This window comes from Sarcophilus harrisii, chromosome 3 (genome assembly GCF_902635505.1).
Source record: "Sarcophilus harrisii chromosome 3, mSarHar1.11, whole genome shotgun sequence".
Taxonomy (NCBI): domain Eukaryota; kingdom Metazoa; phylum Chordata; class Mammalia; order Dasyuromorphia; family Dasyuridae; genus Sarcophilus; species Sarcophilus harrisii.
In genome coordinates this window covers 74600589-74613246 of record NC_045428.1, presented here as the reverse complement: position 1 = coordinate 74613246, position 12658 = coordinate 74600589, and the positions used below count along the sequence as shown (strand labels likewise).

Genomic DNA, 12658 nt, shown 5'->3' with positions numbered 1-12658 from the left:
CTTTATTGTTACCTCTTTTTCTTTTGACAGATTACATTAGAACATTTACATGGGACAAAAAGCTTGAAATGGTAGTGAAATCATCGGGAATTTTAGGAGGCCAAGGTGATTGGACATTTCTTTGTACTTATTTCTTCACTTTTCCTTTGTTCCCTTAGGATAGGTAGGGCCAGTGTTTGCCTTTCCTTGTAATCTTCAGTTTTTGCCTGAACGTAGTTAATTACCTCGCCAATATTTCCATGATTGATGGATCTTCTTATTCCTTTTCCTTACTAAGACTTTATGCTCATCTCCAAAAATTCATAAGAGTAAATGGTTTAGCCCTCATTTCTCCCATTCCTAAGATTATTCAGGATATGCCCTTTTTTGTTATTGCTTCTTAACTTCAAGGAAGCATTTCTTACTGTAGAAAAAATTTCATTGCATACGCCTTGTATAGTCAGGTAGGACTATGTTTAGCTTTTCTGACAAGACTTCCTTAGCAAAATGTAAACCTCAAATCAGGAATCTGATATAAAATGTTTCGTACATGTTTTTATTGGATCCTCACATTAAATTTGTGAGGAAGATACTTTTTATTTTCTCCATTTTATAAATGAGCAAACTGCGGTCAAGAGAAGTTATTTATCTTGGCTCAGAGTCCCATAGCTTGTTAAGTGTCTCCCTGAATTCAGTGTAGTATATCTACTATATAGATATAGTATATCTACTATATAACCTAATAAGGTGACATATCAGCTTAGTTGATTTGTTAATTTAGTTCAAAATTAGTTCAAAAAAGATTGTTATTTGAATAACAATAATAATAATAATAATAATAATCTAATAATAAAGTCATGATGACAGAAAATGGGCTATTACATTAGAAATATCTAAATGGCATTAGAGATCTGAGCTTTTCTGGTGTATGTGGGCAGCTCATGTATAAGGATGAATATTACCTGCTCTAATAGCCTGCTTGTCAATTAATTGTTCCATTTTTCCCTTCCCTCCCTTATCTCTTTTTCTTAGGTAAGATGCCAACAGTAGTCTCTCCAGAATTGTATAGGACTAGATTTTGTGAAGCAATGGACAAGTATTTCCTAATGGTGCCTGACCACTGGACAGGACTGGGTCTCAATTGCTGAGATGAAATCCATGTTTTGAAGCGAACTAGAAAAAAGTAGGAACAGAAGAAGAGGACCAAAAAGAAGCTCCAGGCTTTTCCTGTCCTTCACATTCACCACTATATGCAAAAGGCCTCTTATTTCAATACTTGTAGAGGCCAAATGTACCTGAAATGTAAAATTTGCATCTTAATTTGCACTTTTTTTTTTCTGATGCAAAGTGAATTAGCTGTACACTGTCAGAAAACATTGATTGATACAACTTCTCTTCCTCATTTGAATTGAAGGACAGAGATATATCAAAGGGCTAAAGGTGAAATGTACAGTTAAGGGCCAGTAAATAAGAGGATGGGGATAATGAAACATAATTATTGCCTAACTTAAGAGCCTAATGGTGATCAACATATTGTGCTGTCCTCATCTTTTGAAACATTTTTGGTGAGTTATTTTGCATTTTTGGTATACATCCTAATATCCATTATCCTCAGAATTTTAAAATAGGTAAATATTTGCCTAATAGTTGAGTTTTTTTTTTTTTTTTTTTAAATGCAGTATTCCATGAATGGCCAGTCAGATGGGTCAATATGATGTATTACTATAGCAAAAAGATTTGACAGAAGGTGGTTTCTATTTTTTCTGAAAGAATTGTAGTACTTGTAAATCCCTATAACTTTTCCCTACTTAAGTATTTATGGTGGTTTACAGAATCAGTCCTCAGGTTTTTATAAGTGCTGCCATTATGAGCATTTTAGCTGACTTGATGACTACAGCAATCACCATAAAACATTTTGCAGCACTAACTTTTTTTTTATAAAGATTTTATGCAATTTAATGTATTTTAACTACTATACCTCATTTCTATGCCCCTCACTATTTCATCTTTTTCTCCCAACATGTTCAAAAAAGTCAATCAAGTCTAGTAATGCTAAGCAAGTCTCTGATCACTTATTAAATTTTGAATGGAGTGTTCTTACTTTAGCCTCCCCAAAAGCAATCTGATTTCACCAAGTGAAGAAGGAACTCCAGTGTTTGTTTTAGGAAGGTTAATCAGTTTAAATTTCTTCCAATGCAAAGCAGTTCATGTTGAATCTGTGGGATTTCAGAATTTCTAGTGGCTTAAAGTGAATCTGCATCCTTCACCTAACCCTATTTTCTACCTTCTTCCTGCTAGTACTCTAAGAAGTTGGATAAAATAATACCTCTCAAGTATATATAATTCCATTTCATGGCTCCTTTTTGCTAATTGTTTAGTGTACCTAAAAGAATAAAAGCAAGGAATACTAGGTTTTTTTCTTAGGAAATAAGTATTTGGGTATCTTAAAGAATACTTTAAAAATACTTCTTTGAAATCAGATTATTGCCCCTGCATTTTTTCCTTCATTATGAGTGGTTGAGCCATGATTATTTCAAATAGCTACATTTCCCTATATTTATTCAGCATATGTCTTCATGTAAAAAAAAATATTGGATGTTTTAAAGTTACATATAGTTCAGATATCTGGATACCTGAAATAACAATTCTTTTGAAAGTTTGTTTTGGAAAATCAAAGCACTAATCAATTAGTATTTATTAGGACTTGTTTGCTACAATAGGGATTTGTGAATTGCTATAATATGAAGATAAGCACTTTCTTTTACTTTAAAAAAATTGTATGCCCTTTTGTAGATGTAAAAAAAAGTTAGTGGTTTAAGTTTTGATATTTTACTAAAAATGAAGAATTTGTACAAAGATGAGAGGTGTGGGCATCTTAAATATATAGTAAAACTGTGCTTTCCTATAAAATGGGTAACAGAATTCATCTTTACTTTTGTGTGACACCATTAGACATAGTGTTCTTTATTTTTTACAATGGATAGAAAGGGTAAGGTCAGATTAAGATTCCCCCAGTAAATTTGGCCCAGTTTCTTGATTCCTAAATATAGCTTGAGACTGAATTGCTATTTCAATGCCTTAGTGAATTTCAGATATTATATTGCCATATGTAGAGAATGGTAGTGAAGAGATTTGGAAGATGGCTTTTATAGTCTTTTGTCAAATTATCATGTTTAGTCATTTTCCTCTTCTGTAAGACTCACTTTTTAATGGGAAGGAAAAACCCAACTAAATTAAGGCATTCAGATATTCAGTATTTATTTAGAATGTTGATGTACATGTTAATTTCAACAATTCAGTTCAACAAGCATTTTTACCGGTTAACATGCTCAGGAAAGATAGGTTTTGAATGCAAAATGAAGCTTTGACTTGCTACTTATGTTTCTCGTTCAGCCTATATGAGGATTATATGATCTGACTATATTTCCCTATTTTAGAATGCTTTTAATTTTTCCCCCCTACAATCAAAAATGGTCTTTTTTTCAGTATCATATGAAGCAGCTATAGTACTTTATGGATATGGTTGATGATGCCTTCTTTTTTTTTTTTTTTTTTTTTTTTTGTACAAAACAAATGTCTGAATGCCATTTTTAAAGCATCACTGTTTAGTAAAATTCAATAGAAGCTTATACTACCATGTTTTTATTTTGTTTTTCCAAGCTAAATCTTGAAACAACAGAAATAGTTGCCTTCAAGCAATGACCTTTACCTTTAAAACTAGCTTTGAAGTTGAGAGTAAGAAACATAAGATAACTTTAATTAAGTCACAGAACAAATTTGCCTCAAAATCTAAACCTTTTTCTTTAAATAAATCTTAGGGAGTTTTTGTTGCTGTTTTTGCCATCTGTAACCAGTTTTTCAGATATAGTAATAACTGGAAAATGAATATCTCAAAATGACTGAACTCTTTTCTCTCCTTCCCTGTCATTGACTTGAAAGTATTAATATTTAAAAGTTAGGGTCCAGGAAGAAATTTTCATGTTTTTGTTCTTTGGATAAAAACTTTATGAAAAATGAATATATAACAGTAGTTTTTAAACAACTTTATCAAAATGCATAGTTTTTACTGGCATCAAAGATCGAAAAAAAGTTTGCCAGGCAATATCCAAGGGTAAAGATAATAAATGGTACCATCATTTGAGTGAATAAGAACTTTCTTCAGCACTTTTGGACATTTAAATACTTTGAACTTATTAATCTAAACTATTACCATTACAAAAAAGTGTCTGTTAATTATGCCCTTGAAACAGATATAGATTTTTAAAATTACTTTTAATACTGTGAGTAGCTGAGCTACATTAATTTTTGTTGTTTCAGTCAAAATCTTCCCTTTAGCCATTTAAAACTGACTTGGTTAAAATTGATTAGGAAGGAAAGCTGTCCATACTGTTTTTAGAGCCTGGTGAAGGAGCCAAAGAGAGAACTGAAAAAAAAAATAATAATGTGATCCTGACTGGAGTAACAGATCTGGTCATGAGGCCTGTCTGTTGTTGACAGAGATAATGTGGATTAGGCATTATTGTCGAGTGCAATGTCTTTTTTTCTTTTAAGAAGGGTGCATTGTATTATAGGAAAATCAATTACAATCATGGGCAGTGTTTCACAAATCACTGCTTTTATCATTTTTGTAAGATGAATTTTTGACAATGTTAATTTTAACTAGGAAAATTGTGTTATATATCACAATAACTTTTAATTAAAGGAGATCCAGCTAACTGTTGAAAGCACTTGATGTATTATAATTGTATATATTTCTATTCTACCTTGGTTCTAGCTGTTTTATATGATTGACATGCTAACTATTTAAGTGATATTTCCCATGACTTTGGAAAGTTGTATTGTATATAAATAAGAGTTACAATAAATTAAGATTTTATTTCATTTGTTTTGTTTCTTGAGCCATTTCCTAAGGGTTCCCCTTCTGAATTATTATATGCTCTACCTTCTGTAATTCAGCCCCCAACCATATTTTCTTACTTTAGGTTGAAGGGTTTTAAGATTAAGTAGGTGGAAACACCCCACTTTGATGCAGCCAAGCATTTAAATTTAATCAATTCCTTTTGCAATTGCTTCAACCTCAGCATAACTGCAACCTCACCTTCCCATTGCCCCCCATAGGGCAAAGCCTCACCCCTCCCGGTGACCTCTGTGCTGGGACCAGCTGCCCTGAATGGGGCATGAGAGGATTGGTGCTGGTAGGAACTCGGCATGGCATCCAGGTCCCCTCATTTCCCCTCAGTGTTTGGTAGGTGAGACCTTGGGGCCAGTGTGGCTCATAGTCCAGAAGAATTAGTGGCTAACTACTCCCCAATATCCCTTAAGTTATAGAGCAGAGCCAGGACTAGCAGTAAGGAAAGTAAGGGGCCACCTTTCCATCACAAAAGTTCCCATAAGTTATGATACTGTGACCTTCACTCACCACACAAGGAAGAACTAAATCAAGTCAGGAGGAAATGATAGATTTTATTCAAAATAAGATTTCATAAAGTATCCAATATTAGCTTAGAATCACACATGGCATACAGCTTGTTAAAACTACGGAAGTATAGAAACACAGTTGGTGAGGGGTTTGTTACTTAAGATTAGGCTACATACTACCCAGATTAGTGATTAGTATAATCACTAGATTGTTATAGATCAGACATGAGAAGGAAACATGGAGTTCTTGAACTAATTGATGCATTGTGAGATAATCAGAACCAGTAGAAAATATATGAAGTCATTACATCAATATAAGTGAAAAATCTAAAAATTCAGTTGAATTCTATATTGTTAGCAAAATACATCTCCCCAGGAAGATATGGAATGTAAAATATATGCTGTTGGAGGTAGTCATTGTATTTTAATAAATTTATTTTGAATGTACATTTGAATAGATATATTTATTTGTTAAAAGGAAAAGACTTGTGCTACCATTATGAGCATTTTAGCTGACTTAACTACCATATTTGCAGCACTAACTTTTTTTAATAAAGATTTTATGCAATTTAATGTATTTAACTATACTATACCTCATTTATATATATGTTATTTAAATTATATATATAAATATAGAAGAAACAAGCATCTCCTATCTCTCCCTTACAATTCCCACCATGTAGAAAAACTTTAGTGTGGGGTATTGTGGAAGAGGTGGTAAAAGGATGGAAGAGAGATCTCTCGGAGACAACAATTCTGTAATAACTACAATTAAGACATCAGCATGGAATGGAAAGAACATCCAACTAAAAAAGGAGCTATGGAATAAAATCAGAGTTCTTAAAGAAAAACTTAAAAGAAGAATTAATGGTGCATAATAGAAAATGGGAAAAGTAATGGCCACCCAAGAAAAGAATGGAGGAGATACTTATAAAATGAAGTAATGCAACAAAAAATATCCTCAGATATTTGCTACCTGTGTGACTTTGACAAGTCACTTTGCTGCTGTTTGCCTCAATTTTCTCATCTATAAAAAGAGGATAACAATAGCATCTATCTCCAACAATTGTTGAACAGATAAAATTGTAAAGTGCCTAGCACATCATAAGTAGTTGCTATATAAATGTTATCATCATTATTAATGAGCTATGATTCTAGGTATATGGAAGTAGAGAATATCTTTAGTATCTTTTCTTGGATTCTAGTATCTTTTCCTGGATTTCCTGTTCTGTTAAATCATCTAAACCACTGGTAAGTATTAATCTACAGCATGCTTCCCAGTTTTGTAGATGAGCAGAGCTGATTGGCTTAAGTAAAACTGCATGAAGAGCCAAGACTCTTAGGCTCTCAACAAGCGAAAATCAAATAAAATGTGATTTAGTTGCACCAATCTCACAAGGCAGAGTAAGGAGTTTTTTGACTATATGCTTAATGTGAGGTAAGAAAGTCAATATTACACAGTAGCCCAAAAAACTAATGGCATCTCTCCTTATATTGACAAATTGTTTCTTGAGCAAAAGGCCGATAAGTCCGGGTCATAGACATCTAGTTGGTACAAAGGATAGAGGACTGGGCCTGGATTCAAGAAGATTGCAATTCAAATATGGCCTTAGATACTTGGCATTTTGTGTGTGTGTGTTCGTTCCTCCTGTTCAGATTTCAACTGGCTTACTTTGTTCAGCTGTGTGTCTTGATTAGGGCAATCAATATGGTGTCAGAATTGAGGACCATGTCATGAGTGATTGGAAGAAACAATGTCATTAGCTTAGAAATAAGACAACTTGATATGTGGGCATGCGTACATGGAAGTGGTAGAAGCAGTGCTCATGGGGATGGGAATAAGATGGATTTTGTTTTCAAGCACTTGAAGATTAGGGATTAGATTTATTCCTCTCAGTCCCACAATACAGGAAAAAGACCAAAGGTTGGAAGAAGTATAAAGTGAGATTTAAGATCTATGCAAGCTTGAAAAATAAAATTTAGAGTGAGAATAGTAAGTTTTAAAGTGGAATGGGAGAGAGAATGCCTTCAAGATCATTTCTTAGTCATCATCATCATCATCATCATCAATCAAGTAGTATTTATACAGGGCTTGAAGGATGTCAAACCTTAATGCAAAGTGCTTTGCATGTTATTTCATTTGATCTTGACAACCCTGTGAGATAGGTGCTATTATTACCTCTATTTTACAGATGAGGAAACTGAGGCTATGTGTGGCCACATCCCTAATAAATGTTTAAGGCCAGATTTGAACTCAGTGGTTAGTCTCTTAATTCAGTTGAGGCTTAAGCACTTTGTAAGATTTAAAGTACTATGTAAATGTGAGTCTTTATTCACATGGCATTGTTATTGCCTCCCAAGGTTCCAGTTGTTCCCACTTTATTTCTGCATTAAGCTCCCCAAAGGAAGTTGTTGAATTAGAGGACTTTAAATGTCCTCTTCGCATTCTCAGATGTTATTATTCTCCATTACTCAGCTCCCTCAGCTTTACATATACCAACTGAGATTTATGCAACATCATAAATTTATGAGTACAATGCTTAACTTTCTTAGAATTGCTTATAAGTTGCTTTCTCTGTGCCTAACAGTATGCAAAACAAAAGCAAATATAAAAGCTACTAGTGGGATATAATTCAATAGTTCCAACTGTTTCTGGAAACATCTCAGTATATACAGTAATGGCATTTCCTTTCCTATTTTCTTTGGTCAAATAACACCTATAAACAACTTGAATCTTTGCTATTAAATAAAAAGCACATAGATGGTGACTGTACAAAGGAAGTGAATAATTGAGAGGAAAAGCTTTTAGTGTATTATTACCATCTTAAGAGAATATCCACTGTGGCTATATCGGTGCATGGATGTTATTTGTTCATATGCCATTAATTCAAGATTGCTGATAGCTTGGTAAGGGTAGATGTATCTATTTACCCATCACATGAAGAGTTTGTTAAGCGAATTAAGTATAAACAAAGTTTCTGGAAAGATGGTGACCATTATTTTAGAGACACAGACATTTGGAAATATGTTTTAATTATTTAGAATCTCTATGTACAGAGCCTAAAAAATTAAAAAAGACTAAAAGAGCCCAGCCTGTAAATCTCTTTTCTAATCAGTGACAACTTCTAGGTGATGGAATAGAGTGCAGAAGGTGGAGCCAGAAAGAGCTGAGTTCTGATTGTGACTCAACTTTTTGGAAGATGAGTTGGAGAGGACAATAATTAGAAGTAGTGAGACCAGTTAGAAGACTATTAAAATATTCTTATAGGCACCTAAAGTTTGAACTAGTATGGTGGCTGTTAGTAAAGAGAAAGAGGAACTAAAAGTTTCTTGAAGAAAGAATGATCAAGACTTGGTGACTGGCCAGTGAGAAGAGTTAAAGATGTTGCTGAGATTGTGAGCATGGAAAAGTAGAACATTTTCAACACTTACCACATGACCTGGCTCATACTGAACATTAATAAATGCTTAACTTCCCTTTGGATATATTAAATTTGAAATGTCTATAGGAATTGAGTTTGAAAAGTCCATGAGGCAGTTAGGGATGCAGAAATGAACTTCTAAAGATTAGGATTGAATGCTTCGTTTTGGGAATTATCTGCTTTTTTTTTTTTTTTTTTTTTTTTTTTTTGGTCAAGATGGTATCATCGTTCTTTTTAGTCAACTTATTTTTACAAATCTTAGTATCATCCTTAACTCATCTCTCTTCTCTCATACCCAATCTTGAATTTTCTATTTCTACAATATCAAGGTCCAGTATTCTATCCACTGAGCCATCCAGCCATGTTTATTTTGCATGATAGCATCAGGATTCAAAAAAAGATCTAAACAGGGTAGAACTATAAGTGTAAACTTACCAAGTTGACATTTAATTATAATAAATGTAAAGCCATTTATCATAATCATAATATCTACCCAGATGGAGGCGACAGGGCAAGAAGCCAATTCATGTGAAAAGGTCTTGGTGATTTTGGAGGAAAGGAAACAAGTATTTATTTAGAATCATCTACATGTTCCAGTGTGCTAGGTGCTTTGCAAATATTTAATCTGATCCTCACAACAAGCAAAGGAAGGTATAATTGAGGATACTAAGGCAGACTGACATTGTGACTTGCCCATGGTCATAGAGTTATAAATTTCTGAGGCCTGATTTGAATTCAGGTCTTCCTGACTCAAGGTCTAATGCTCTATCCACCACACCACCTAGCTCAATATGAGTCTTTAAAGGCTACATAATGGAGATACATGCCCATATCAGGAAATGTGATTGTCCTTTTAGACCTCATTGTTTCTAATGTTAAACATTTTAAAATAGCTTTTTATTTTCAAAAAACGTGCAAAGATAGTTTTCAACATCCACCCTTGGAAAAACCTCCCTTCCCTTCATTTCCCTCCCTTAGACAGCAAGTAATTCAATATATTAAGCACCACATTTCAGGAAGAACATTTAATAAGAAAATGAGGGGACTTGAAACTATTTTTATTATGTCTGGCTGAAGAAATTGGATATGTTTAGTCCAGAGAATAGGAGACTTAGGCAATATACCATGACTATCTTGAGCATTTAAAGGCTTTCAAGCTTGAAAGAAGAGACTGGACTTCTTGGGCCCAGCCCCGGGGAGAAGACTTAAGAGTGAAGAACTGAATTTTATGAGAGGAAGATTTTTTCTTAATGCAAGAAGCAACTTGTTAAAAATTAAGAGTTACCCAAAGATGAATGTGTCATATCAGAAGGAAGTCAATCTCCTCTCCCAGTGGAAGCCAGAGAGCCATTTGTTAGGGATGTTATACAGAGGGTTTCTGTCTAGATACAGCTTGGATTAGATGTTTTTTGAGTGTTCTTCTAATGCTGAGATTCTTTCAGACTTTGGAAGGCCAAAAGGGATGGAAAGAGGAAGGACTGCTTCTCTTTCTTTTCATGTCTTCATATTGAATTTGGCTCTGCTTTTGTCATTTGGCACAATATAGTTTGCTATGTGATATCTCACCAATGAAGACAAAGGGGTGCCCAAGGTCCAGAGACGAAAGAGTTGTCTTCCAGAGCATGACCTTTGGTCTCCTAGCAAGGTGGAGGATGTCAGGGTATAATGTTAACTAAACTTAGTTGCATTTTTGCATTTAATTTAACTATTCAAATGAACTAGCCAGTTATAGAAGTGATGTCTTTAACTAGACAGGTTTTAAGCCTTTTTTCTTTGCTTGGACTTACCAGAGTTTGCACTTTCCTGGCAGAGATTTTAGTGGAGAAATCTGAAACTTAAAAAAATGAAAATGGGCAGCTACTGGTGAAAACCAAACCAAAGAGTGGTACCTTAAAATTTCTTTAAAATATTTTATAATTGCTAAATTCTCCAACAAAGCCCTACTCTCCAGCTTTATCACAGCATGTAGGACTAATACTTGAAGATTAAGTATTTATTCTAAGGACAGTAACTAGTTAATATGAGATATTTTAAGAATTACTTAACTATGAAATACTGAGATATTTTAAGAATTGTTTAACTTCTCTTTGTATATTTCCCAAACAATTTTAAACCTTAGAAATACAGTAATAAATTCACACAATGGGAACACAAGGACTCTTATAAATAAACCCAATATAAAGCCAAAGTGAGTTAGGTTAAAGTCAAATATTTTTGGTCTCTTAAGCAAGTAACTAGTTGATTCTAACTTGTGTTAACGAGAAATTTCTATGGAATTCTTCAAATTTCTTTCATCTTCTGACTCTTCGCCTTCGCACTGGCTGTTCCTTATGCCTACAATGCTTTTTCTCCTCACCTCCACCTACTAGCATCCTGGCTTCTTTCAAAATTCAGCTCAAGATCTCCCTTCTGCAAGAAGCTTTCCAAAGCGTGCCATCCTGTCTTTCAGCAAGCTCTCCCAGATTAGCTTCTATTGACACTTATATAAGTACCTTGATATTTTCATGTTCTCTTCTTTATTAGAATGTGAGCTCTCTGAAGGCAGAGACTCTGTATTTACCTTTCTTTGTATCCCAGCACTCAATGCAATGCTTGCAATATGGTGAACACTAAATTAATACTTGTCTACTAACCCCTAAAATGTAAAATAGTTTTTACTATGTATGTATTCATTCATGATTTCAGCTATAAATTTAAACTCTTTCCCAGACAAGATTCTGATAAGAAATCTTAATTGTGACTTTTCAGTGTGCTTATAACTATTGCTGCCTCCAGAAAAAGGGACAGAAACAGGGACAGAGACAAAGCATTTGGATGTTTGTGATAGTAGTAGTCATCCAGGAAGCCTTCACAGACCACATATCCTTTCTATTGAATGTATAGTTCCTTCAAAAACACAAACAAAACACTTCCAAAATCTTGGCTGAAGTATTTTTAGTTATAGAAGAAAAGTTAAGGATGATTAGAGAAGTTCTCTACCGTAACTCTTAAGAATTTTTTAAAAATAGTTTACTTTTTTCCAATTATTTTGGAAATAAATTCAACATTCACTTTTGTAAAGTTTTCAACATTCACTTTTGTAAGATTTTGAATTCTTTCTGCTTTAACTCTTGAGTACTAACTTTTTCTCTAAAACCACTTATAGGTAAGAACTTCTTTACCTTCAAATAAATTAGCTAAAGGAATGGGAAAATTTTCTCTTAAATGTAACCATTTTGGATTTTGCTGTGTACAAGGAATTCATATATTTTATACATAAATACATATGTGTATATATGTATATATACACATATACATATAAAACCATAACCATAACCACTTCACAGGATTCATTACACTAATCAGGAACTGGGTGTATTTTAAACTAAAGCTTCTTAAGATGTGGGATGTGACCCTATATGGGGTCACAACTGAATGTGGGAATTGTGAAATTATGATTTATTATCAATTCTATTCTATACCATACAATGCACACACACACACACGTACACACACACGTACACACACACACACACACACCTCTTTGGGTCTTGTAAAATTTTTCAGGTAAAAAGGGGTTGTGAGTGCAAAAAATTTAAGAAACCCTGTTTTAAATCAAGGTTTTTATTAAAAAGAGGTAGAGTAAAGGGAATAAAAAGAAAGGAGAGATTAAGCAACAAAACCACCACAGGAGCCTTCCAAACTTGTAATTTGGCATCAAGAATTGCCACTGTAGCACTGCTGAGTTCCCTTTCTTCTGGGTGAGAAATTTGTCAGGACAAGCCATATTCAAAACCAATGTAAAAACTAAAGATGAGCTACTACTTTTGGCTTAAAGTCTCTGAGAAAGCTTTGTATTG

General features: G+C 33.7%; 1 protein-coding gene across 5 annotated transcripts in view; it reads left to right on the top strand.

Annotated features, from left to right (window-relative positions):
• Positions 1–4860, top strand: part of PIKFYVE (phosphoinositide kinase, FYVE-type zinc finger containing) — a 104207-nt gene extending 99347 nt beyond the window's left edge. For all 5 annotated transcript variants that reach the window (XM_023500658.2, XM_003765970.4, XM_023500660.2 and 2 more), the window contains 2 exons: positions 31–105; positions 1012–4860. In XM_023500658.2, the coding sequence (XP_023356426.2) occupies positions 31–105; positions 1012–1127 (191 nt within the window). In that variant the 3' untranslated portion in view covers positions 1128–4860. The remainder of the gene's footprint in view (positions 1–30; positions 106–1011) is intronic.
• Positions 4861–12658: the final 7798 nt, after the last annotated feature.